Source organism: Trichosurus vulpecula, chromosome 7 (genome assembly GCF_011100635.1).
Source record: "Trichosurus vulpecula isolate mTriVul1 chromosome 7, mTriVul1.pri, whole genome shotgun sequence".
Lineage (NCBI taxonomy): Eukaryota > Metazoa > Chordata > Mammalia > Diprotodontia > Phalangeridae > Trichosurus > Trichosurus vulpecula.
The window spans coordinates 183,437,799-183,464,638 of record NC_050579.1 but is presented as its reverse complement, the minus strand read 5'-3'; the positions used below and the strand labels follow the sequence as shown (position 1 = coordinate 183,464,638).

The window sequence follows — 26,840 nt, the reverse complement described above, 5'->3', positions numbered from 1 at the left end:
TATGCGTGAAAAGCATTTATGCAATTCCAGTCGTACTTAATTCAGTTTTCTAGTTTCCTGAGGACATTTAGCATCCTGAGCAACCAGGAAATGGAATCTTGAAACTTCAGGTTTAAATTAAAGTAGCTTGTTTGGCTTTGGTGCCCTGAGTCTAACATATAAGCAAGGGATAAAGAATAATGACAAAGGACAGAAAAGGTAAAAAAAAATGGACAAATATGGAGGTAATGGGATTGATAGAGGGCTATAGGTTGTCTGCCTCAGGTCTTAAGGTAACTCAAGACAGAGTTCCCTACAGTTTTCGAAATAGAATGTTGATGCAAAGTAATGTGATCTAGTGAATAGGCTGGATTTGCTGGCTTTCTTTTCTTTTCCCAATAGGTGCAGACCAATCAGTGGTTACTACTACCAGTCCAGCCACTGCTTCTGCTATCCCTCCTCAGGTTGTTAGGCCCAAGGAAAAGGCACTCATTAGTTCTACTGCTTCCAACAGACTACAGCAGGAACCGGCATCGTTAGACTGCGGGAACTCTAAGCTGAGACATGTTAAGGTACAGACAGCTTTGTTGCCCTCAACTGAAGCAGTTAAGTGTGAGCACCAGGCTGGTCACTGCATGGACAAAGGTACTCAAACGAAGAAGTCTGGGAAAAGTGGGCAGACAAGACATAGGCCCCAGCAGCATGCATCAACACATGTACCCGGCAGTACGTGCACCCAGCAACAACCAGCAGACCACCAGGCTGGCCCTCCCGTTCGAGACACCTCCCAAGCTCTAGAAATTACCCAGTATTTTTTTGAGGCTGTATCTACACAAATGGAAAAGTGGTATGAGAGGAAGATCGAGGAAGCCCGGTGCCAAGCCAATCAGAAAGCACAGCAAGATAAGGCTACACTAAAAGAACACATTAAGAGTTTAGAAGAGGAACTCAGTAAGCTAAGAACTAAAATACAAAAGGAAAGTTAGCACCTAGGCACGGAGGGGTTAAAGTACTTTGGATGATTTCTGATTTTGCCATGAACGACAATAGCTGAGATTGAAGCATTCTTCCTGGTGCACAAAGACTTGCCTTTAAACACAGACATACACATACAATACTTAATTTCTGAAATGTGATCGTTACGTGACTTCTTTGCCCTGATTGTTGAAGTTTTCATACCTGAAACCAAGGGGAATCGTGTCAAGTTTCATCACAAACCCAAAACTCAGTTCAGGTTCATGGGAAGATTTTAGTCCTGGATTGAGTGGGCCAGGCTAAGAAGATTGTGAAACTGTGGAATATATTAAATGGTTTCAAGCTTTAGCCTAATGTTTGGGAGGTATGAAATACGTGCACCAAAAACCAAAAGAAAAGCCCTTTGTGAATTCAAGCCAACTGGTTCCACATTTATGTTCAAACTCACCTGCTGTGCCTCGACAATGATAGATCTCTGAATGATCTGTGACTTTGAGATGAACTGAACTATACCTGTCAAGCTTGCCATTTTTATAAGTCTGACAAAAAAAAATAGGGAAAAAAGATTTAGAGGGGAATGAAATTTTCTGATTTTCATGCAGTCCCCCTTACAAAACTGTAATCCAAAAATAACTGAAAAGAGGAAGAGTCTAAAACCCATTGTAATCATGTGGATTATGATAGTATAAGTATATTTAAATAAATTATTTGTGACATGGTTAATGGAAGTGGTTATATTAGCAGAGTTGGAAATTTTTGCTAAGATTAGAGCTTCTAATGAACACTTGTTTACAGTTGCTATGTTTGTGAACCAGTTTTCTTTGGCCAATCTTAGAATCATTTTAAAACAAACTAATGGAAAATAATATTTTAACCTTACAGTTGCCCAGAGTTCCTGCGAGCAATTGAAAATCAAACTCAAAATATCTGAAATCCTTTCTGAATTTGAGCTTATGATACTGAGGAGTTTATGGAGATATGGAGACTCTTCTGTTCATACCCCAAAATGGAAATTGTTCAAATCGTATTTAAATTATTCTCTTCTCTTCAAAGAACCTCCAAGTATCTCTACTAATTTAACCTAACGATGGCATTTTGGATAACTGAATCTTCAGATCCCCTCCCACCATTCTCCAATTTAGCATGGCATTGAGACCTTTTTCACTGATGTCATGAAAAGATGGTCAACTTCAGAAGTGTCGGTTTTGCATTGAAATCTTTAGGAGGTACCAAATTAACCATTGTGGGAGGTGTTTAAGCAGAAGTTTGAGGAAGACTTGTCAGGAATATCATAGAAGGGGATACCTTCCTGTCTAGGTGTTGATTGAATTGGATTACCCACGAGATCCTTCCAGCTCTGCAATTCTTTAATTCACTAATTAACCTTGCCCTTCAAACTTCTGGTCTTTTGGAGAATAATAGACATATGCATCTGCTTAAAATTCATAGTTTATCTAAGAATTTGAGTAGCATATACTTTTTTTCTGTAGACAGACCTCAGAAATCCATTATTTATTGTCCTTTCTTTATACAAAATAGAATGATTATTAAACCAGATGCAAAAAAAATTACTTTGCCCAGAAGCTTCCCCGCCCCCTCTACCAAAACAAACAACAAACCCCAATCCCACATTACTATAGTCTATTAACTAGTGACTTATTAAATTTGTATTTTGGGTTAGCGCTAAATTAAGGTGTGGTAAATCCCCAACAGACTAATCCAATGTATGAGTTTCATTATGCTGTAACTTATAAAACTGATTTAATATTATTTCAGATTGGCATCTATCAATATTTTTGGTCCTCTTGTCCTTAAACTATATTGCTCGTGAGCTATACAGGGTTCGTTAGTAGCTGTAGAGGCTGCCTACCCTATTAACCTTTTGTCAGGTGGAATAGTTTCTTCTACCTTGTTCCTAAAGCAAAATCATAGCTCATGGAACTCTAGATCTGGAAGAGACTTCAGGGTTCATCTAATCCAACCTCAGGAGAGGTAAATGTAACCTATGAACATTCCTTAATTCAGTCCAACAGGTATATAGTGAGCACCTAGCACTAGAAGTGAAATCCAGAAAATAATTCTAAAGGCTATAATTCTCTGCCCTTGTTTAATAAGATAGCAGGTTGTCAGCTGGAACTCAAAGGGGGTCATTAAATTTCAAATTCATTTTAATTTTTAAAAAATACAAGTATATTATAGAGCTCTTTGAAAAAAAAAGTAGGAGCGTGGGAAATACTGGTTTGCTTAGAGCCAACCCAACCAACAACTTTTAGGCAGGTTATAATTCCATTGTTACATTGCCATCTTGGTAAACTATGGAGTGAAGAAGCAGAGGAAGAAAGAGTTAACCTAGCTACTGACCCAAAGTTATTGTCTCCAGTCTTTCAACTTTTTTTAAACCCATGCTCAGTAAGTAGACTAAGGCTATACAAGTAGAAATGAAATAGTTTCCTGAGTACAACAAGAGCTGTACTTTTCTACTGATGTTATTCCGTATTCTGATGGCTAGCTTTGGTCAGAATTTTAGTTGTCTTGTTTGGTATTATCAAAATTAAGTTTCAAACCCATCTGTAATTTTTCTTAAAGTTTTTTTTTATTTTTTTATTTTTGTCTGTCTCTTTTTTTAGTATTTGCCAATTTCTTTTTTATTTCTTTTTTATCTTTAGTTTACAACACTCAGTTCCACAAGTTTTTGAGTTCCAAATTTTCTCTCCCACCTTCTCCTCCTCCATCCACCCTGAGACAGCATCTTAAAAAGTTTTTGCCCCTACTTATATCTACAAGTATAATGTCACAATTGTGCTTCTAAGGAATAGAATAGTGAGCAAAAAGGGAAATAGTATCCTGCCATAGAAACAAATGTGTCAAAAGTGGAGATGAAATCTTTGTAGGTTGATAGGAAAATTTGCTAATATGCAGAATTCTGCATTATAGTCAGTTTTTTTTCAGGAATGCATATATTCTATATGTTAAGGTGGTAGCTATAAAGCAAAATATACTGTTTTGCAGCATTTGTGAAAATTCCTCTTAGTACACTGTTGAGAACACTAAATATCTGTGATATATATTAGTTCTGACCTTTTGACTTTAGTAGTTCAAAATAAAGGGATTAGGTGTTAACATGTTTACATCTTTTTTCAGTCAAATATTAAGTTCTATAGGATTACAGTAAAAAGGCATGTTAATTGTTTTCCACTTAATTTTTTTAAATCAATTTGAGTTAGTTTTCAAGTAATTAAATATTACTCAGAATGATGGTTATTAATTTCTATTTCATTGTATTTGAAAATATGATTTTAAAATCGGCCTCTATTTGTCTGTGCACATGTCCCTAAAAGAGTATAGCTGTCCACCAACAAAAAAAGACTTTTGGCAAAGTGTGAATATTGCTATTGAGTAGAAAGCAGGTTTGCTGCACTGAATGAAATTACTGTGAAAGGCAAAATTATTCAGTGGCATCCGTGATAACACATGGTTAAACTGGAAATAAGATTTGCCTTTTTTTACTCCTTTGCCAAAGAGAAGTAAGAGAAGATGGCTGTTTATACTCTCACTTAAACAACAAGATACAGCCAACAGTTTTGTTTTAAATTTTGGGGGGAGCCAGAAAACCCAGTTTTTGTATAACTTTAACTTCTCATAACGGGAATTATTGACTATACAGGGTGACATATTAAACAAACCTTCTTTAAAGCTACAATCAAAAGTTAAGGAAAATCTACTCCAAAAGGACTATCTTGAAAGAATAAAGAAATTTATGTAAAATTTTCCAGTTAAATTTTAGTAATGAAAAAATGACAGTTGTTTTTCATGTACGGTAAAGAAATAAAGTATTATTATCTAAGCCAACAAAACACATTAGCAGGTAAAATCACAGAACTTGATAAAAATAAGAGGAAATCGATTATTTGCTACCCTCAGCATACAAAGTATCCTAAAATGAATTACAGTGAAATTTTGCCTTCCAAAGGCATGATAGTTATTACACAACTCTTGAAAGAAAAACTATCTTAATAGTACTGTTTTACTGTAATAAATCACTATGTATACCTTATAGGAGATGGCGGTGTACCTACTAAGTTCTGGATAGCATCAACACATCATTCCTTGAGTAACCATTCCTAACAGTAATGAGTGATGCTTTTTCTAGATCTAAGGGCCCTGTCATTAAGTCCCAGACTGGTTGATATGCTTTAATTCCCTATCCTTAGTATTCTTTCACCAGTTGTTCATACACAGATTCAGAGCTGGAGAAGACCTCAACGGTCATGTATTCCAACCTCTTATTTTAACAGCTGAAGGCCTGGAGCTCAAAGAGGTTATGACTTGCTCAGGTTTGCATAGTATAGCCAGAATGTGAACAGAAGTCCTCCCAGTCCAAATCCAACGGTCTTAGCATTTCACTATGCTGCCTCAGCCTGGCTCCTTGGGGGTTTCTTTGGCTATGGCAACCCATGAAACAAAGAAAAATATGAAATGATACTTGGTCCTTTATGCCCCTCCCATTCTGCTTTAGCCATGGCATGGTAGTGGCAGAAAAGGGGCAAAGGATGCTAAAAATTATGGAGTTTTGGAATAGCCTATTAAAAAGTGAACTAGATGTTTGATCTTCTCACTGAATGGTTTTCCCTTTGTGGTTCCATTTCAAAAGTACAGGATGAGGGAGGCATGATTAGATAGCAGTTCATCTGAAAAGAATTTTGGGTTTTTAGTGGCCTGAAAACTCAACATTATTGAAGCAGAAGTATGATATGGCAGCCCAGAAGAGTTAATATGGGCTACATCAAGAAGTTCAGCTCCCAATAATGCTTGGCCCTAGTTAGATCACTTCTAGAGTAGTGGGTTCAATTTAAGGATGACATTGGTAAGTTGAAGAGAGTCCGGAGGAAGGCAATCAGCATGGTGAACGAAGGACCTGGAGTTTGTGTCATACGAAAATCTGCTGAAGGAACTTAGGATGTTTATCTTGCACAAGACTGCACTGGGCACATGGGGGTATGTGACAGCTGTTACAGTATCTGAAAAATTGTCATGGAGAAGGGATTAGATTTGTTTTTAGCTTCCAAAAAGTTAAGAGATCATTATTTCTCCAGTAGAATGTCCATTCGTTATTCACTGAAGAAGGATCATCCATTTAAGGGTACCGAAGCCAAGTTATTGTTTATAGACTATCTAGAAATGGAGTCTTTTTTTTTTTGGCTTTTATAAAGTCAAGGAAAATTATCTCCTGAGGTCACGACACAGGAAGTAGACTCCTTGACACAGTTGGGGAGATCTAATAATGAAGGCTGGAGTGCTTAATGACATGCTGAGTGGACCATGAAGCTTAGAAAGTCTCAGTTACTTTATTATGAAGCATTTCACTTGTGTTTTTAGTGTTTAAAACAGTGGAAAGCCTGTCCCAGAGTGGAGATGTCAAGGCACAGATGCTGAGTGCAAACTGGATGCTAACTGAGGTCAAGAACCATCAAGGCCAGCATGCAGGACCCAGCACTCTAGGCTTCACTAGGAGACCTCTTCGGGGTGGGTGGGGAAAACTGATTCTTAAAATCCTCTCCCTTCTTGGAAGTTTTTAAGCAGGGGCTAGATGACCACTTGTCAGCCATACTATAATGTTCTTTTTAAGTATTAATTAGATTAGAGGTTCTGCCTCACATCCATCAAACTGGAAAAGGTGACAAAAGAGGAGAATGATAAGTATTGGAGGGAATGCAGGAAAACAGGTACATTAGGGGACTTGGTGTAGCTGTGAATTGGTCTAGCCATAAAGAAATGCAATTTGGAACTGTGCCCAAAAAGTTGCATACTCTTTGACCCATCTAGGCCTATACCCCGTATCTAAGAAAAGAGAAAAGGACCTATATGTACAAAAATATTTTAGCAGCTATGTTCAAGGTAGTCAAGAATCAGAAACTAAGGAGGTTTCTTCCTAACGGAAAATAGCTAAACAAATTGTGGTAGAGTAACAGAATATTATTATCCCATAAGAAATGGTGAAATAATTTCAGAGGAAACCTGGAAGACTTCTGTAAACTGATACAAAGTGAGCAGAACTACAACAATTCATACATTATAGAGAAACATAATTTTGATAAACTTTGGAACTCTGATCAACTCAATGATAAACCACAAGTCAGGAAAAAAGTTGAAATATGCCATTCAACTCCTGACAGAAGCGATTAACTTGAAATGCAGAGACGTAATATTCAGACGTGGCCAATATGAGAATTTATTTGGCCAATACAGCTACGTATTGAGGGCTTTTTCTTTTCTTTTTTTTGGTAGGTTGGAGGAAGGTAGCAACCAACTAGTAAAAGAAAAAGATTGAATGGTTGCTGATGTCCTTCCCAAATCTCAATTCCTGTATTTACGGTATTTGTCTTGAAATTACTGCTATAATCAAAACTAGAAGATGAAGTTGAATGTAAATAGAAGGATGACTCACAAGGTTTGTGTTTTGGAGATCTGAATGAAAGAGTTAGTTGGGGTTAGATCTCCAGGGGTGATGAGCTGGGTCCAAACTTAAATAAAAGGAAGTAAATAAGCAGGCTGGAATTGCCTTTGGTAGACTGCAGAATTCTTTTTACCGTCTCCAAGCTACTCCCTGAAACCAAGGTCTGTCTTTTAAAAAACAACAATATTCATCCAAGTGATGTCTCATTTCCAGTCACGAAACACAAGTTTCTATTGCAACACATTCCAAACAAGGAGTTTTGAAGGAGAAACGGTGTAAAGGTTGTCATTAAAGAAAGATGATCAAAAAAGATGGGCCACTTAGGTGGTAAAATTTAGGAGTAACTATAGGACAGCTCTCATGCTTCACTGGTTTGAGGAAGGCCCCTAGCACGTTGTCTGCACTCTCTCTAACAAACGTATGCAAAGAATCACAATCAGGACATGGATGAAGCCCCAAGAGATAGGAAGGCATGGATGGGTTGTGAACTGCATTGTTAGAGGCCATATCAATAAGATCACAGATCCACTGAAGTATAGAAGCATTCTTGTTATAGCTACGTCATGTTTAACCATGTAGCAACTCACTAAATATTTCTAATGATTAACCCTGTCAAATGGAACCAGCTGCTTCTGTAAACATTTTTCCAATTTTCCTTAATGTTTTCATCAGTATCACTTTAAAAAAGCGTATCAATCTTAGACTTCTGGAAGCAGCTATCAAAGTAGTTAACTGAAATTCAAGACACAATAAAACCGTATCCAAAAATCTGGAGTTTCCAACTTAATAATTTGTAGACTATTTAAAATATTTTTTCTTATTCTAAACTTAATACCTCCCCCAAAAAGACCCTTTCACATACAAAGTAGTACAGAAAGAGGATTAAGTGTGAAACCATGAATCTGTATTATGTAGAGCTTGCTTTTAATTAAACTTACAATAAATTCAACATTATTTTTAAATCTGTTTAGCCTTTTTCCTTTTGTTCTTTTCTGTGCATTTCTGAAAAGGCTCTAATGACCTCTTTTTTTTTGGTAATACTACGAACAGTTTTCTACTCCCCCCCCAACCAAATTCACCCCCTCCAATTACAAAAAGAAAAAGAAAAACAATCCATGTTACAAATAAGCATAGTTGAACAAAACAAATCCCCACATTGGTTATATCTATAAATATGTATTTCATGGGGGCAGCTAGGTGGCTCAGTGAGTAGAGCACCGGCCCTGGAATCAGGAGGACCTGAGTTCAAACCCGGCCTCAGATACTTGACACATGTACTAGCTGTGTGACCTTGGGCTTAACCCCAGGTGGCCTGCCAAAAAGCAAAAAAATAAAAAAATGTGTATTTCATTCTGTATCTTGAGTCTATCACCTCTTAGGAGGCAGGTAGCATATTTCATCATTGGTCCTCTGGTAACAGACCATTTTTCAATTAATTTTTTGAAGGTAGATAATTTTTAACTGGGGTGGCTTACATGGTTGACCCGGAAACTTAAGGTTAATTCTGAATTTGCCAGGGAAGAGTTTCTTTAAATTTTCTTAGAAAAGGGAAGTTAAGGGAAGACATATAAGTGATGCAAAACAATGTAAGCATAACCAAAAATCTATATACAAAGACTATAATGTTCACGGAAAAGAAATGGAAAAAAATGTTAGTAAATGCTACATAATTTTAATGACCAAGCTGGGCCCCAAAGAGGAGCTATAAGAATATACCTCCTTCTCTTTCTTTGCAGAGGTGACTATGCAACACACTGTCACATTGTCACATTGAGCTGATGTGTTGGGTAGTTTCTCTGAACTGCTTCCCCCACCTCCCCACCTCTGTTATTCTTCATTATGAAAGATAAGTCTGTGAGTTGGGGAGTATGGAGAGTAATACTGGGAAATGAAGATATATATATTTATTTTTCAAGATGTATCTGAAGGAAGAACTCTACACTTAAGAGACAACAAATTTCTACAGGTCTCTTTAGAAAAAATGATGTTGTGTAGTGAGAGAACTTAAGCTGCCCGAGGTCTTTACACTGGCAAGGCATCCATAGATCAATACCAACAGATTTCTTAAGAACTTGAGTTTATTTCTTTTTAGACTAAAGGTTATAAAGCCTATTTGCTACCAAACAGGTAAATTTTTCTTTGCTACTTTTCTACATGTAGCATCAAAACTGGCCATTAACACAAGCATCTAACTAGCGTATAACATATATGTACGTGTATACGTATATACGTATACACGCATATACATACATATACACACATACCTATAGACAGTGGCATATGACAACTACCTGAATCCACAAACTACACTGCCCTGCAGATGATACTCTTTGCTACACCACCCTGTCTCTGCCTGAGCTCCCTCATTTTCTCACCAAAAGCTATGAAATCTCCCACTACTAATTTTCTTCATTGCATTTTCCTCACCTTCAAACTACAGTCCCACTCACTGAAGTATGGAAACAGTGCAGGAATTATCAGACACTAAGACACATTTTTATTTAAGTTGCAGGGCAGGATATACTTAAGATTATAGATTAAGAGCAAGAAAGAACTTAGATGTCAACTAACTCAGACTGTCAAACTCCATAAAACTAAGGCTAAAAATTAAAATGTAACTGGGAAATGTTTAATAAATAAAAACACAACACAGATGATGTTTATTTGTGGTTTTCTAAGTCAGTATGTGGCTTTAAGTTTCTATTTGAGTTTTACACCACTGATCTAGGTCTGCTCCCTTCACTTGCAGATGAGGAGATCGAGGACCAGTTAAGTTTAGTGACTTGCAAGCAAGAGAAATGGAATTTAAGGGCAGATCTTCCAACTGTACCACCCTCTGTCTTATATGAGCACCCTTTCCCACCTTAATTATAAGGTAGAAGTGTTTCCTTCTGAGGAACATGATGATTAAAAATGCTGTACTGTAGCCAATCTTACTGTCAGACCTTAATAAGGAGCATCTACTGAAATGACTGTAACACAAGATATTAAGATATTTTTGTGGTTGTTCAGTCGTTTCGGTCATGTCTGACTCTTCATGGGCCCATTTGGGGTTTTCCTGGCAAAGATACTGGGGTAGTTTGCCATTTCTTTCTCCAGCTCATTTTACAGATGAGGCAACAGGTTGTTAAGTAACTTGCCCAGGATCACACAGCTAGTAAGCTGGCTGAGGCCAGATTTGAACTCAGGAGGATGAGTCTTCTAGACTCCATGCCCAGCACTCTTATCTACTGCACCACCTACCTGCCCCAATTAAGTTGTCTACCTTGAAAAATTTTCTTTACTTTTATAAAGTGAATCAGCTTTGTTCTTCAACACGAATAGAAATTTCTGTACCACTGTCAACCGAGGTTAGAATGAGACGCAGAAAAAGTGAGAGTCTAGCACATTTATGACATGCAAGAGAACACATTTTTAATGGTTTTTTCTCAATGCGTTATGTTTTGGTTAGTGTTCTTTCTCACGAAAACTGATAGCATATCCAAAATAATAAGACAAGTCCGTGGTATTTATTTTTCACTGCTAAGGCAACTCCCAAGATGTTCTTTAAATCTGTTCTTCCTTAACACACGTCAGGGGCCAAGTCAGGCTATTCTGCACAAATGCAGCCTGTTCTTTGACTTCGTAGCGGGATCATCACTAGGCAGGGGTTGTTACAAACATCTTAGCTTCCTACTCCTTGCAATGAGTTTACAACTCCATTTACCTTGTAGTATTCCAACAAAGATTTTGAAAACCCCTTGGGGAAGTTAAGAAGTTACGCTTTTGCTAAATTTAATGTTTTCTCCAATTCTTTCAGTTGCAGATTTCCTTGAGTAATCATCATTCGGATTGTATCCTACAAAAGAAATTAAAATCTAGTCAAGAGACATACTGCAAAAAATAACGCAGACTCTAACTACCACCTCATTATTTACAGATGGCTAAAACCTAAGAAAGAGGAAAGCAATCAGGTGTATCAAACAATGTGTGCCATTTCTTCTTTCCCCTTTTCCCCCATACTTTCTGATTCATAATTATGTAGAAATAGTTTTAAAAGTGGTGGTACCTGCTGAATAAAAATTGCCTGAAAATCTTTAATTTTTAAAAATCAATGGACTCACTTTAAGTAAAAAGGCACTTCCTATCATGTAGGCCAGAGATGTCAAACATGTAGCCCATTACAGTCTACAACCCTCTCAAGTGCAGGCTGAACCAGATAACATTTAATTGGGAAATATCTAACAAAGTAAATAAAAATACTATAAAATTTAATTTTGAAACTATTTCAACATGTAAACTTCTAGGTTCCTTGTGTATAGATTAGTGGACCCCATTTCTACTTGAGTTTGACACCACTGAAGTAGGCAATTCCTTCAAAGAAGTAGAAAACAAAGTTTTAAAAAAAAGGACTTCCAAGAGAAAAAGGCACTAAAAAATGTAGTGCCTCATAGGGTATAGAGAAAGACTTAACTCAAGTACACAGTATTCACACTAAATGAATTGAAAATTTTGACTTAAAGCTTACCAATCAGTGAAAAGAAGCTGGACAGTAGTGAAAGGGGGGGCTGCCGCCACCAGGTTGAGCTCTTGATCATCCTTACCTCTTCTGTGGCACTTTTATTTCTTTGGAATTCTTCCCTTGCCCAGTTCTCGAGATACTTGCGATCTCGTTCATTTGGTACCTGGCGAATTGCTCGTAAAACCCTTCTGTATAGGAGGAGGACTTGTTGCCTTCTCATGAACTGTTTCAGAAAGGAGAAATTTCAATTATACCTGAACTTCTTACCTACAGTCAAAGCTGAAAGGGCCTTAGAGAATGTCTAGTTGAAACCATTTTTTTTTAATCAAGCATTTATTTTTTCTCCCTCCCACCTCCTCACCTGCTATTGATAAAAATAAAACTCTTGTAACATATGTACTGTGTAGTAAAATAAATCCCCACATTGGCCACATCTAAAAATGTCTGAAACCCCTTCATTTTTCATATAAAGTGAGGACCAGAGGGGTGAAAAGACTTGACTCACATCATATAGCTTGTTATGGGCAACTGCGGGCCTAGAGCTAAAGTCTCCTGATTCAGTCCAACATGCTTTCTGCTACAAAACTACTGCTTCCTTTGGCCATCTTGAGAAGTGAAGTCAAAACCAAGCATGCTTGTTGCTATTACACAAGTCTTCCATACCTTGCAACCTACTTTCTTGGACCAAATAACCCTTCCTTTCCCTTCCCACATACCTATTCTGCAAAAGCCAAGGTGTATAATGCCAACTCTAATTACACGTACTTTTTAAAGGAGTATAAAAGCCAAGCATTCCTTTTTTGGCTCTTTGGATTCAGTGTGTGAAGTTGGACAAGTCACACCAGTCTGAGGGTATCTCACTTTCTTCCTCAGTGAAACTTGGGACTAGACGATCTGGATTCTAGACGGTCCCTCACCAATGATAATCTTTAAAGAGCAGTTCTTTGTAGAGGCAGCGAGGTGCACAGTGACTAGAGAAGGGGCCTGGAGTCAGGAAGACCTGCATTGAAACCCGGCCTCAGACACTCAACAGTTGTGACCCTGGCCCAGTCACTTCACCTGTTTGCCTCAGTTTCCTCATCTGTAAAACGCAAATACTACTCAGGATTGTTGTGATGGTCAAATGCGATAACTGTAAAGTGCTTAGCCCAATGTCTTCTAACACAGAGGAAGCACTACGTGTTATTCTGTTGCTTTGTTATTTTTATTACCGTAGAGGGGCCAAGGTTCTAAACTGATCTTTACTACTTCCAACACATGTAATCTCCAGCAAATCCCTCACCCTTTCTAGACGGCTTGGCACACAGTAGGTACTTAATCAATGCTTGTTCCCCTCCCCCTGTCTCATCTGTAAAATGAAAGGGGGTTTATCTACACAATCTAAATCTTCCGGCTTCGGAGCCCCTAAAATGAGACAACACCCTCACATTAACTGTAACCCTCCCCCATGTAGGTAAGGATCAGTTCTCAACCTAGACCACCCTTATAAATTACTGCGTAATTTTGTTTCTCTGGGTCCTTTCAATCGGTGGATATTTACTCAGTCTTCATGTCTGCGGCTACATCTTTAATTTCGCATTTAAGTGAAATTAAATCAATTTAATGAATGTAATTAAATTTAAGTGAAATTAAAATTTTAAGTTCACATAATCTCTGTAAAACTCCACTGTATACTTATGAGAAAATGAAAGTGAAAACCGCAAATAGCGTTTTAGCGTCACTATGAAAATAGTTTTGACCCAGGAATCCTTTGAAGGGGTCTCGGGGACTCCTGGGGGTCCCTTGGGAGAGATCTGAGAACCGCTGGTACAGAACCGGAGCTGGAAGGGGCCTCGGAGAGCAACCAGGCCAAACCCTCCGCCTACCCTTTTTTTTTTAACCGAAGAGGAAACTGAGGCCCAAGGAAGTTGGGTGACTTGCCCCCGTCACACAGAGAATATGCATGGGGATGACTGGAACCCAGGGCTCTTTCCCAGGCGCCATACGGCCTAGGTACCTACGGACAGTTTTAAGAGGATCCGTTTCCTCAGCTGCAAAACGGGGGCAGGAGGGGGCGCCACCAACGCTAAGGAGCTTTATAAATGAGAGCCTTTCTCTGTCCCAGGGCTCCGAGGCCGGCGCGGGCGCGGGCCTGGACATGGATACGGACACGAGCACACACGCCCCCTGCCGGCGGCCCCGAGCATTGGCCCGACCGAGGCACGCGCACAACTGGGAGGAGAGCAGAGGAACAAACAAAAGACAGCGGGGAAGCGAGGGGAGGGGAGGGCAGAGCGCAAGCAGCCGGAGGGGTCTGGGCGCGGGGGCCCCGCGCGTACCTGTTTGAGGGTTAGCGCTACCGGGGGCAGGCGAGTAGAGGACATGACGAGCCCGACAGCCGGACTTAATCTGCCTCAACCGCCTTTCCCCGGTGTCTCCGGCGATAGTGCGCAGGGGCGGAAGTGTGGCTTAGCGAACGGTTAGGCTCTCGCGAGGGACGCAGGAACAGCAGACGAAGTGGGGGTGGGGGGAAGGAGGAGGAAGTGGGGGGGTGGGTAGGGAGTCGGGAGTGGGGAGGCGAGGAGCGGAGAGAAGAGGGGAGGGGAGGCGGGGAAGAGAGGGACCAGGAGAGAGGGGAAAAGAGGGAGGGGTCGGGGAGAGGGAAGGGGAAACGCCGAGGGAGGAGGGAGAGGGAGAGGCGTAGGGTCCTGGGCTGCGGCGAAGAGATTGGGGGCGAAGACAGAGTGGGCGGGGCGGGCCTTGTTCTGGAACCCCCGGGTGTTCTAACCTAGATGATTCTGATTCAGGGCCCCGGGCCATAGCTGTCGACCACGGTGTATGTGGAAGGCGACCGCTAGAGAGCCCCGGCCAGCCAGGCTCAAGTCCCATGTCTATCACGTCATGACTGTGACCCTGTGTGAACTTTTTAGTGACCCCACGCACCTCAAGGGTCCTTGAGCGCGAATATAAATTTTTTAAAATTACATCTTTATTTTCACTAACTTCTAATTGAAATTTAACATTTCCTTTTATAAATGAATTAAAACCCAACATTTTTCTGAGATAAATGGTCCATAGGCTTCACCAGTCTGCCCAAAGGGCACACATAAGGTTAAGAATTGCCTCTAAGTTACAAAGAATCAAGTATCATATATAATATATGTAAAATAGCCTCTCTATCATATATAATTATTATTAATAATAATTATATATAAATAAATATTAAAATAATATATACTATATATAATAGCCTCTTCTGTGCTCCTGTGCAAAAGAATGAAACAAACCTCTACTGGCAATGAGCTTCTGTTTAACACTGCTGACTACTCTCTCTTTCTGGATATTCGGACCTGTCTAGGTTTTCCTGTCACTGTTCTCTTTGCTCTCCCCTACTTGTGTAACTTCTCTTCCGTCTCCTGTGCTGGCTCATCATTCATTTACAGACTTGTAATTGTGGGTATATCCCAAAGGTCTTGGGTAGGTTCTTTTCTCTAGTTACACTTTTTCTCTTGGTAACTTCATTAATTCCTATGGGTTCAATGATCATCCTTATACAGTTCTATATATTCCTAAGTCCCTGTGTGATCTTTTCATTCTGAAACACCTTTCTACCATTCTAAGGCTTCTCCCTCTTTGATTAGAACATATATTTCAACTCATGTTCACTCCTTCATTCCTCTCAGAGATCTGCTTCTTAGTCTTTAAAGGTCTTTCTCCACTCAGCCTTACGCAGGTACCTTCTCTTCCTCTGTTTCCTCCCCCCTTCTTTTTCAACTTCCTTTTGTGTTTTCTTCACGCATTAGAATGTAAGCTCCTCCACGGCAAGGGCTTTCTTTTTGCTTCTCATTGTATTACCAGCACTTAACACAGTGCAAGACACTCAGTAAACGGTAAATAATTATTTGTTGACTTGTATACTTCAGCTCCCCTCCTAATCTTCAGTATGACATCACCAAGTGCCTGTTGGACGCTTCAAACAATGGATATCCTATAAAGATCTCAAACTCAACCATGTTCAAACCACAACTCATCTACTCCCCTTCCCCACCCACTCCTCTTCCAAACTTCCTTATTTCCATCAAGAAAACCACCATTTTTTCAGTCATCCAAATTTACAGCCTTCTGAGTCATCTCTCATGCACACCACATCAAGTCATTGGCTAACTTTTGCTTCTACCTCACAACATCTCTCAAATACATCTCCGTACTCACACAGCCACTACCCTAATTCTGGCCCTTATCACTGCATATATATTTTGATATGCAACTATTTTTCCCATTAGAATGTAAGCTCACTGTTGTGGGGAGTTTCATTCTTTTATTTGTATCCCTAGATCTTAGCACAGTATATAGCACCACGTGGGCACTTCATACTCATTTAGTCACTGATTCTCACCCAGACTTGCAACATATTGCCTCAATCTCCCTGCTTCAAGTCTGTCTCTAATCCATGTTCCACACAGAGCCAGTGATTCTCCTAAAGCACAAGTCCAAGCATTTGGCTCCCCACTGCTTTTGAAATCAAATACTGTACAAATATCATTTAAACCCCTTTATAACATGACTGCAACCTGTCTTTCTAGGGTCATTACACATTCCACCTCACACTCCTTACAATCTGTCAAGTTGGCTTGGTATACAGGGTACTCCACTGCTCCTAAATTATACCTAGTACTCCACTGACTGTTCCTATGACTGCACTTGGTGCACCCTCCCCTCCTATGTCTAGAATGCACTGCTTAGAATCCCCAGTTTCCTTCAAAGCTCAGTTCCTAAGTACCACCTTCTACATGAAGCTTTTTCAGCCATAATACTCCAACCCCCAGCTACCAGTTCCAAATTTACCTTGTATTTACTTTGTAGATACTTTGCATATGCTAATGTGGACATAGGCTGTCTCACCTGATAGGATTTAGGTTCACTGTTTATTTGGCTCTATCCCTAAAGTTTAGCAGAGTACCTGGTATCCAGCAGGTAGATAAGTACTTATTAATTGATCCTTCACTTGGAAGATGGTCATGTACCTGAGAGCCAGTGTGGCTTCAAAAAGGGTTGATATATTGGGGCAGCTAGGTGGCGCAGTGAGTAGAGCACTGGCCCTGGAGTCAGGACCTGAGTTCAAATGCGGCCTCTGACACTTGACACACTTACTGACCTTGGGAAAGTCACTTAACACCAGTTGCCCTGCCTTCCCCCCTCCAAAAAAAAAAATACAAAAAGAGAGTTGATACGGTGTTTGTTGCTCAACCACTCCAGGAAACTGCCAGGAACAGAACACAAAATCTGTCAATCTAACAAAGGTCTTTGATACTGTCAGTTGTGAGGGCTTGTGGAAAATCATGGCAGTATTGCGCATCAGTTTCATGACAACATGCTTGCCTGGGTTCTGGATAATAGACATTGCTCTTCCACTTTTCCAGTCACCAATGTAGTGAAGCAGAGCCATGTGCTTGCTCCCATGCTTTTTAGTATGATGTTTTCAGAGGCCTTTACCAGGGGCAAAAACAGCATCGAGGTCAGATGCCAGTAAATTAAGTTGAAAAGGCTGCAAGCCAAGACTGAAGTGGAGAGTTGGAGTGTGGCTTCTTGTTCGAAGATGGTTGTGTACTCCATGCAGTCTCTGAAGTTGAGATGCAACAAAGCACTGCTCAGTTCTCTGATGCCTGGAGAATTGTTGAATGCTGTGGATGAGTTACTTACCTTGGCAGTATACCTTCCAGGGATGTACACACAGGTGAGGAGGCTGACAGAGCTAGTTCAACATTTGGGAAGCTCCAAAAGAAAGTATGGGAAAGAAATTAGACTGCCTACCAAACTGAAGATGTACAGAGCCATGGTGCTGATCTCGTATGCCCGTGAAAACTGGACAGCATACCAGCACCAGGCCAGGAAACTGAATCACTTCCAATTGTCTTAGGAAGGTTCTGAATATCAGATAAGGCAAGATAAGGTACTGACTGACACAGAGGTCCTTTCTTGAGCTGAACTGCCAAGGATTCAAACTACTGCTGAGTGCAACTCTGATGGGCTGGCCACACTGTTCAAATGCCGAAAGTACGTTTGCCTAAAAGACTATTTCAGAGAGAACTGACACGAGGCAAGCATTCCCATGGAGTCCAGAAGCAATTATAAAGGCACTCTCTCTCTCTCTCTGAAGAACTTTGGAATTGCTTATGAGACATGGGAGACAAAGCAGAATAGCAGTAGCTCAAAGGAAACATGAGATGTGCAAATTTAGAGACTTCTCCACTCCAAATATGAACATCTGTGCCCGACCTGTGCTTATGTTGACCATATGACCCCATCACAGTGAAATCATTTTAGTCCTCTTCGAGAACAAAGGACAACTAACCATTGATTGACTAATAATGGCATGATCTCTTAGCTCTCCAGCATCATGGTCTTCCTTTCTTTTCCTCTATCCATTCATACTGTGCTAAGGCAAGCTAATCTGTAGCACACACTAAGATTAATATGACTCGCTCTATTTACTCCCTCACAGACCTTATTAGGAGCAACATTTAGAGATACATAGAACTTAGGAGGGAAGGTACAGAAATATAGTAAAATGCAGCAAGTAAGTGCTAAATTGGTAGCTAGGTGGCACCTAAACAGCTGTACCTGGAGTCATGAAGTCTCGAGTTCAAATTTGACCTCAGACATCTAAGATGTGTGACCCTGGGCAAGTCACTTAACCTGTTTGCTTCAGGTTCCTCTTCTGTAAAATGGGGACCCTGATACATTCTATGTTTGTTGTGAGGATCAAATGAGATAATTATAAAGTGCTTAGCACAGTGCCTGGCATAGCAAGCACTATTATTATTATAATTTTAAAAAGCAGTTCACAGAGATGATTTTCAGCTGGAGTGGGGAGAAAGGGAGGAATAGGCTCAGGGAAGATTCCACAGTTTGCATATGACCTGAATATTTTAGAATGTATTAAACAAATTACACATCACTTAGCACCTTAACTTTTACAAAGCCCTTCCCTCACACCAGTGCTGAGAGGCAGTGTCAGTATTATTTGCATTTTATAGATGAGGAAATTAAACCTTTTGAGAAATTTGAAGTGGTTTTGCTTAGGGGCACACAGATATTAGGTACTTGCTAGAGGTAGGATTTGACCTTAGGTCTCAGGTTCCACCTCCTGATTCCCCTGTTATTAGCACTATCCCTTTTGCAACTATTTTGTATTTCCTTACTTGGGTCCATGCTGAAACTCCTCAGAGAAGGCAAAATCATGGAGGGTATTTTTTTTTTGCATCCTTCACAATATTTGTTGAATTGAATTCTAATAAAATTGAAATGTTCTTGGATTCTGACTTAATTTGTCTGGATTTTACGTGTCAGCAGATTTGATTAGCATGCCACATATACATTCACCCAGGACTTTTATGTCAAATAGCACAGAACCAAGAACAGATCCCTAGGGCACTCCATTAGAGAATTCCCAACTTAACAGTGACCCACTTGTATCCACTCTCTGCGTTGTCAACCAGTTCCACATCCATTTAAATGTACTACATTTCTCCATCTTGTCCCCAAAGATAACATGAGACACTTTGTCGATTAATATATTGAATGACAGAACTGGTAGAAAGGTTAATAGGCTAAAGCAATGGGCCAAATCTGGAAGATGAGGTTTAATAAGCATGAATGTTGTCTTACTCCTTGGGTTTCTAAGATAAATTGCACAAATACAGGATTAGAGAGATGTGTCTGAGAGTACCATGTGATGCCAAAAACTTGTTTTGTTTTTTGTGGCCTGAACATTATAATATGGATCAACCATAGCAACTAGAAAATGAATTTGACTTTAGAAGTACAGAATCCAAAGCAAGGAAGATGGTAGTCCTGTTGTACTCTTGTGTACCCTTGTTTTGTTCAAATCTTGAGTACCCATTGTTAAGTTCCAGGGAACCATATTTTAGGGGAAGGTCATTAACAAGCTATACCCAGAAAGCAACTATAAGGGCAACTGGAAACTGTCATATGAATACCTTCTTAAGACCTTTGGGATGTTTAGCTTGAAGAAGTGTGGGTGAGGCAGGGAAGGGAAATGACACACACAATTACTTTAATCAAATCTTGGTAGGGCTATCATGTAGAAATTGAGATGACTTACTCCACTTGGCCACTGCAGGCAGAAATAAAGACCAATAGGCAAAATTAGAGGAAGACGGATTAGAGTTCAATAAAGGAAAATATCAGAATTAGAACTCTCCCAAAGTGGAATTAGTTGTGATTCAGGAGATGGAAAATTCTCTATCAATTCAAGTCTTCCAGCAATCTTCCTAAACTTGTTGATCATGTTACAAAAGCAATCCATGCTTCATGAAGGGGTCTGACTAGATGATCCATTCTCAGGGCTTGTCATTTCTAGTTTTCAGTAATAGCGTTTCTCATTCCAACAACAGTTTCAGATTATAGCCTTCCAACCATCTTCTTTAAGGAAAAAATTGGGCATAGAAGAGCACAGAAGATGAAGGCCAAGGCCTTATATAGCTCATAGACTAAGAATCTATCCAGTAGGGATTTGTCTGTAAACAACTGATTCTCCTAGAAAATTCTATACTTGCTAGCCCCTTTGCTGGTGACTCGTGTTATAGTTGTAAAGTATGTTAATTCTCTCAAACTTTTCCTGGAAAGTAACTTCCTCCTAGACCAATGCCCAACACTGGTTAGGCATCCATCCCTCAGATTCCAACTGGCATCCTCTGCTACTGTGATCCAGCATAGCTATAAGTTTCAAATCCTACCTCTAACATTTACCATGTGACCACTGTCAAGTCACTTAACTCTTATAGGCCTCAGTTTCCTCAGCTGTAAAATGAGCATTTTTAATACCTACTTCAGAGGGTTGTGAGGCTCAAATGAGATAATGTTTGTAAAATAAAAAGGTTATATAAATGTTAGCCATTTTCATTTTCTAATTCTCAGAATACTTCTCCCCAGTGGGTGGCCTGCCATAGATTTCAGTCTGCCACACCTAATTCCATACAACATACAACAGTGATACATCTTTTTATTTTCCAAGAATAGAAGCTGCATAGCTTTTGCAATGAAAAAAAAAATCATGTACATGCTTTAGGACACTTGATTAACCAACAAATAATCTGTCTTTAATGACCACCTCAGACAAGTGGCAAACTTCACAGTGTCAAATACATACATAGGGATATTCATATCATGGCATGTTTACTACAAAATATCTTTTTGACATCGGACACCAGCAACATTTAAAAATTGTTATTAAATAGAACAAAGAACACAATTTCAAGTATTCAAGTACTGTTTTTTTGGCTGAATAGAAACCCTCCCAAGAACCATGAACATGTTTTGACTGCAAAAATAAATTCAGCTGTTCAGTATTTCCCAAACCCAGCATTTCCTTCCTAGAAATAAGCCTGGTTCCTCACTGCTCAAAAGTAGTAGGAGGAACTGCTTTTCTTATCACATCCTCCACCCCAACAGTTAAGAAAAATATCAGCTAAAGAAATAAATTACTACAACAATGGCGGTAAACAGTGGCACTGAGATACTGGAAAAAAATAAAGCAACAGGCAAAAATAACCTTTTCATCATTGCATAGTAGCTTACAGTAGCAAATGGGAGGGAGCAGCAAAGACGGGACACAAAAACCCATTTCCACAAGGCCTAAAAACTGCTGTGAAAGTTAACTAGAATCCACAGTGCTCAGATAGGATACAAGAACACAGAAAGCACATGGCATCTCCCTTCTAGGACAGTTCAATCCCTTCACACTAGTCCTGTTAAGAAATGGTCTTTTATACTCAAAATCCACCAGCCTAAATCTGTCTCAGTCACTTAGGATGGGTGAATGCATGATGCAGGCTTATTAAGGCAAAGCTGCAACAAGGGAAAGGTGGAAAAGGCAGCCACTCTTCTTCCTGCTATTGGGGAGAAGCTAATCAGCTCTCCTGTTTACACTCAACTCCTCCTATACATCACTGACAGCTGCTCTCCAAGGCTGCTGCCAGTACTCCTTGCCTCAGCTGAGAAGAGTAGGGATGCTTGACAGAACGGATGGTGCAAGAGCTTTGGGACATAAGGTCAATGATATGATGTCCTCCTGGGCAATGATGATTACAGGGCAGGCATATGAACATGGTGGAACTCTTCTAAGAATTCACAGGTGAGGCTATATTGAAAACAATGTTTCTACCAATGCCCTATCTACACTTTCTCCCTAGGCTCACGAGTACCCGTCCCAGAGAGAGGTCCTTAGATTCTGATGTAGTGTTATTAAATTAAAATGTAAATACTGACTATTTTAAGCACTATAGCCAAAACTGTTGACATCTTGTGAATGAGCTCTGGGTTCACTTAAGAACAAGGATCCAAGAGTGTCACGCATCTGAAACCTCTTCAACTCTAGAAAGAGCTGTCCAACTGGGAGCATCTGGTGACGAGGAATACTGTTCTAACCATGCTACAAATGAAGAGCTGGCTTCAGGCTCTGCTGTCAAGTTTTAGAGCCCATCAGAAGCTGTCACCAACTCAAACCACTGCCTGAGGGCATCACCAAGAGTCTCAGGAAGTGCATTCACATCTCGAAGGATTAGATAGAAGGGGAAAGGGAACTCGTCTATGTAGGAGTGAATTTCTGGCAGTTCTCCTGATCCTTTGAATATCGGAACTTTAATGTCCAAGATGGAATCCTGCCAACATGAACAGAAAGAAAAGAAATATGAATGATGTGAAGTATATCTGATGTATTTCCATGCTCTTCTGAGAACAAAGACAAAATGAGTTTTAAAACTGGTAAATGTAAGGGAGAATAATACTGTGTTGCCAAGGATTGATACATCATAGGAAGAAAACACTCAGCATTGAAGGCCAGATCACTCATGTTTGGTCAGTCACAACTGGCTCTTGATTTGAGAACTTTAGAATTTCCCAAACTAAATTCTGGATAGTAAAGTGGCCCCTATTTCTATTTAAATAATCATTTCTTATTGAGGAGAAGGCAAAGCTCTAAATATTTTAGGATCCTTCACTCTCTAACACTCTGCCATTCTAAATCTACTAATCTGTATTACATAGATAGGTAACCCCTAGTAGCATTCAATTTCTCTACTCCTAAAGGAATCCCACCAGAGTCATTAGAATTCACATGTTTTCAGCCACTATAAATTTATGATGAATAACTTCACCTAGGTTCTCACTACGGCTCAATGATACTTTCAGTGTACTGTTATTGACTCTATCGTCCCTAATCAACAGTTTCAAATATTTTTTCTCTGAAAACACTGAAATAGTAGATGACTTGTTTCCCTTTTCATTGAGAAGACAGAGAGTATCCGATGTAAACTAGAGTCTTCTACTGTTCAAAATGTACTGACACCATTGCTCATTCTGTACCCTGTGTCCCATTGTCTCATCTTCTATAGTCAACCGTTCCATCTCATGCATCTTCACTGTATTCCTTTTCACTAGCTCCTTCCCATCTACTTACATGTTTAGGTCTTTGATACCCTAAAAAAGCCTCAGATTCACCCTCTGATTTCACCCAACTCTCTTCTCCCCATAGCTACTGAACTTCTGGAAAAAAATTATATCCAACACTTCTCAATGGCCAACATGGACCTGCTAACTACCAAATCTTTCCAGTCCTCACCCTCCCCTGATATCTACAAAGTGGAAAAATCCCACTTGCTGATTAACTCCATGCTTATTTGGTGTCTAGAGGCACTAACTACACTTCCATGGTTCTCTTCTACTTCTTAAATCACCTACTCTTTCATTCCCCTCTGGGTTTTGACCCTGACTCTGGATTTCTTTCTCCACCATTCCCTAAAGGCCTCTCACCTTAAAGATCCCTCCAACTCTTTGACACTCCCCCCAACCCCCCACCCCCAAATGGCCAATTTCCCTTGGAACATGCATTTAAAGGACACACCCAGGCCAGCAATGTTCTCTCCTTCCTTCCTCTCCAGGCTTCACTTCTGACTGTGGATTCCCGCCCCCCCACATCAGCTTTCTTTCCTGTCCTTTTCCATTAAAGTGTAAGCCCCTTGAAGGCAAGGACTGTGTCTTTATTTGTATTTCTAGTTCTTAGAATAGTCCTCCATACATAGTAAACAGTTAATAAATGCTTTAAAAACAAAACCAGTCCTTTGCTAGTCAAAGTAGATATTCCCCAAGATTCCATCTTTGGTCCCTCTTCTTTGCTTACTCTCTCCCTTGGCAGTCTCATTTAATCCCATTCATTTCCACTATAACTATGAAGAGGACTCCAACATTTTTCTCCAAGACTAACCTCTCTTCTAAACCCCAGCTATTCACAGGACACCTCTACTTAATGTCCCATCTTGCCTCAAATAATATATCTGAAATACAGATTTTTGTCCTCTCTCCCCATCCTACTTTACCATTAACCCAATCTCCCATGTTCAAAAGATTGGTGTTATCCTTAACTCTTTACTCCACCTGCAAATTATCACCAACTCCACAGCACCCCTACTTTCTTTCAATACTACCACTCTAGAACAGGACTTCATAGAAACATTTCTGGATTATTACAGCTGCCTCTTAATTGGTCTTCGAAATTTACTCCTACCTCCCATCCATCCATCATGCTAACATATTAGATTTATCTCATCTTGTCTCTCCTTTCTGCTTAAACATCTTCAAAGGCCCCTACTGCCTACAGAGTAAAATTATAATTCTATCTGGCATTCAGAAAACTCCACAATCTGGGAGCAATCTACCTTTCAGTCTTTTTCTTCTCCTCCTTTTAACTAGTACTACTACTACTACCACCACCACCACCACCACCACCACCACCACCACCACCTACCACCACCACTACTTCCTGCTTCATATTCTATGGTCTAGCCAAACTGAACTAGTCTCTGTCAAACATGGTCTGCACACTCCTGACTTCGCTTCTCTGTTCATACAGTTTACTACTTCTTTCCCTACCACTCTTCACCTGGTTAATTCCTGCTTACCTTTAAAATCTATTTCAACTGTCACCCTCTGCATGAAGTCTTCTTTGACCACGCCCTTGGCAAAAGTTTCCTCCTCCCCGTTTCAGAGCTCTCATTCTGTACCACTTTTTCATATATTCTATTACAGTTACTTGTGTTGTCCTGACACCAGTGAACTTCTGATTTTCCATCTAGTCACAGAAGCAGAGGCCCTTACTCCTTACACTAAGGTTAGTCCTATCTGCCCCCTTGATGACCTTCCTACACATCTCCAGGACTTTCCTAAACTCCATGAAGGCAAGGTCTGCATCTTATTTAAATTGGACATCTCCAAAAAATAAATATTCTATCTTGACAAGGGCTTGGTACAGGAGCTCTCAGCACATCAGGTATTATATATGTGCTGAATGATGACTAAAAGAATATAAAAATATCCTGTAACTGATTAGACACTAAAGTGAAGGAGAAACTCCCTATTTCATAGCAAAGTCCCTTTAAATTCTTAATTTTCTGAAAATGCATTACTTTCACACACACAAAAAATTCCCAGACACACATTTTAGCACAATCCCATTTAGATGTACAGTGCTTGAAACAAATTATATTTTGGGTATTTTAACAGGCTATTTCAAGTTCACTGCCAAGTTCACTACCATCACTGACATTAATGGTAGTAAATGAGGAAAGGGGTAATGAACATTTTCAAGGGTGTTTAAGATTTAGTCTGTTTTCTTGAAGATGAGTTTAAAGTAAGTTCCTTTCGGGCGAGGCTTGTTTCACTTTAGTCTTCCAATCTAGCATATGGTACAAAAAGCTGTCAGGTTTAGTTAAAGGTATAAAAACTGCAATCCACTTTACAAGATCAACATGTACCATGTTTCTGATAAAAAAAAGTCACGGGAAAAATCTGTCAAACATACAGTTTCCCTCTAGCACCCACTTACCCGAGAATTGGGATTATCCAATATGACAAAGATGACAAAAATATCTGCGCTGCGGGCAGTCTGAACTGCTGCTGTGACTCGGTCTTTACCCTCCAAAAAAAGGCCTCGGCCATCAGAAACTATGAGAAGCAGCTGTGCTGTTTCTAGGTGTTAGAAGGTACACAGAAGGAACAAAATGAGTTATTTTAATAACTGAATTACCCATATTAGGAAAAAATCTGGCAACTTTTAGAAACTGTGCCAATATTACTACAATTAAGGAGAAAAATTCCCAAATTGAAGTACTACAGTAGAAGAGGTATAAACTTTGTGAAACAGATGTTCTTGGGGCTTTATTTGCAGGGAAGTTACTTGTGGTCTCTACTTACCTACCAGTTCAGTCCCAAGCCCCAGGCTACCAACAGAGGGAATGAGTACAGAGCAAGGAAAGCAGATATAAACATGTGTTTATGTATCTTTGTATTTCAAAACCAGGACGTGAGGTACAGTTGATTACAGATTAGGTTCACCTGTATTGCTCCATTATTATAGAAATTTGACTTTGTGCCCAGGAATTTCCATTTTAGTCTGAAACTACCAACCAACCTACTTGAGTACTTTTTAATGAAAGGTTTCCAGAAGTGCAGACACTCAGAGGCAGTGACAGTTTGCAGGCTGTGTGGCAAATATGATGAAAATACAGAATGAGTGGGTAACCAGTTTACTACCAAAGAGGACAGAACTGGGCTCACCTGGACTTTTATTTTGAGAGAGCTGCTGTGCGGCAGTGAACATGCTTGCTGATGATTCTAAAAACTAAATGAATAGAAAACAGAAAAAAAGAAAAGCAGAAAACTCTGTCATTTCTTGCCCAAATGAACACAGAAGACTTTATCCCCTAAGGGGTCTATATATCTTGACTACAGATGATGAAATAGAAACCTTCCACCCTGTCAAGGCTGGAAAGCTTCAGAAGCTGCACCATGGCATCACTGGGATAATGCATTTCCCAGGTTTGGCCAAGATAAATGCTAGGAAATAATGCTTGGGGTTCTGCACAGGACAACCCAAGT

The 26,840-nt window shown here is 39.8% G+C and overlaps 3 protein-coding genes across 5 annotated transcripts in view; 1 reads left to right on the top strand and 2 right to left on the bottom strand.

The window, feature by feature from the left end:
* Positions 1 to 1,814, top strand: part of ANKRD6 (ankyrin repeat domain 6) — a 94,812-nt gene extending 92,998 nt beyond the window's left edge. For both annotated transcript variants that reach the window (XM_036767307.1, XM_036767306.1), the window contains one exon: positions 382 to 1,814. In XM_036767307.1, the coding sequence (XP_036623202.1) occupies positions 382 to 965 (584 nt within the window). In that variant the 3' untranslated portion in view covers positions 966 to 1,814. The remainder of the gene's footprint in view (positions 1 to 381) is intronic.
* Positions 1,815 to 10,796: 8,982 nt separating this feature from the next.
* On the bottom strand, positions 10,797 to 14,355 carry LYRM2 (LYR motif containing 2). Of its 2 annotated transcripts, none has more exons than XM_036766129.1 (3): positions 14,228 to 14,347; positions 11,916 to 12,132; positions 10,797 to 11,246 (listed from the first exon to the last, which is right to left on the bottom strand). In XM_036766129.1, exons 1-3 carry the CDS (start codon positions 14,270 to 14,272, stop codon positions 11,158 to 11,160), a joined length of 351 nt encoding a protein of 116 aa, XP_036622024.1. In that variant the 5' UTR covers positions 14,273 to 14,347; the 3' UTR covers positions 10,797 to 11,157. The 2 variants fall into 2 exon arrangements, with proteins under 2 accessions (XP_036622024.1, XP_036622025.1); XM_036766130.1 differs by having other exon boundaries at positions 10,801 to 11,246; positions 11,992 to 12,132; positions 14,228 to 14,355.
* Positions 14,356 to 20,881: 6,526 nt separating this feature from the next.
* MDN1 (midasin AAA ATPase 1) overlaps positions 20,882 to 26,840 on the bottom strand; it is a 190,499-nt gene continuing 184,540 nt past the window's right edge. Inside the window, exons 100-102 of the mRNA XM_036767059.1 lie at positions 26,520 to 26,583; positions 25,789 to 25,931; positions 20,882 to 22,570 (exon numbers count right to left, since the gene is read on the bottom strand). Coding sequence (XP_036622954.1) covers positions 22,382 to 22,570; positions 25,789 to 25,931; positions 26,520 to 26,583 — 396 coding nt within the window. The 3' untranslated portion in view covers positions 20,882 to 22,381. The remainder of the gene's footprint in view (positions 22,571 to 25,788; positions 25,932 to 26,519; positions 26,584 to 26,840) is intronic.

Bases quoted from the DNA above. Each gene is read 5' to 3' on its own strand.
- LYRM2 (XM_036766129.1), bottom strand. From the start codon at position 14,272: ATGTCCTCTACTCGCCTGCCCCCGGTAGCGCTAACCCTCAAACAG. The intron at 12,133-14,227 runs GTACGCGCGGGG...TTTCTGAAACAG, and splicing joins TAGCGCTAACCCTCAAACAG to TTCATGAGAAGGCAACAAGT. The intron at 11,247-11,915 runs GTAAGCTTTAAG...TTTCTTTTGTAG, and splicing joins CAGCTTCTTTTCACTGATTG to GATACAATCCGAATGATGAT.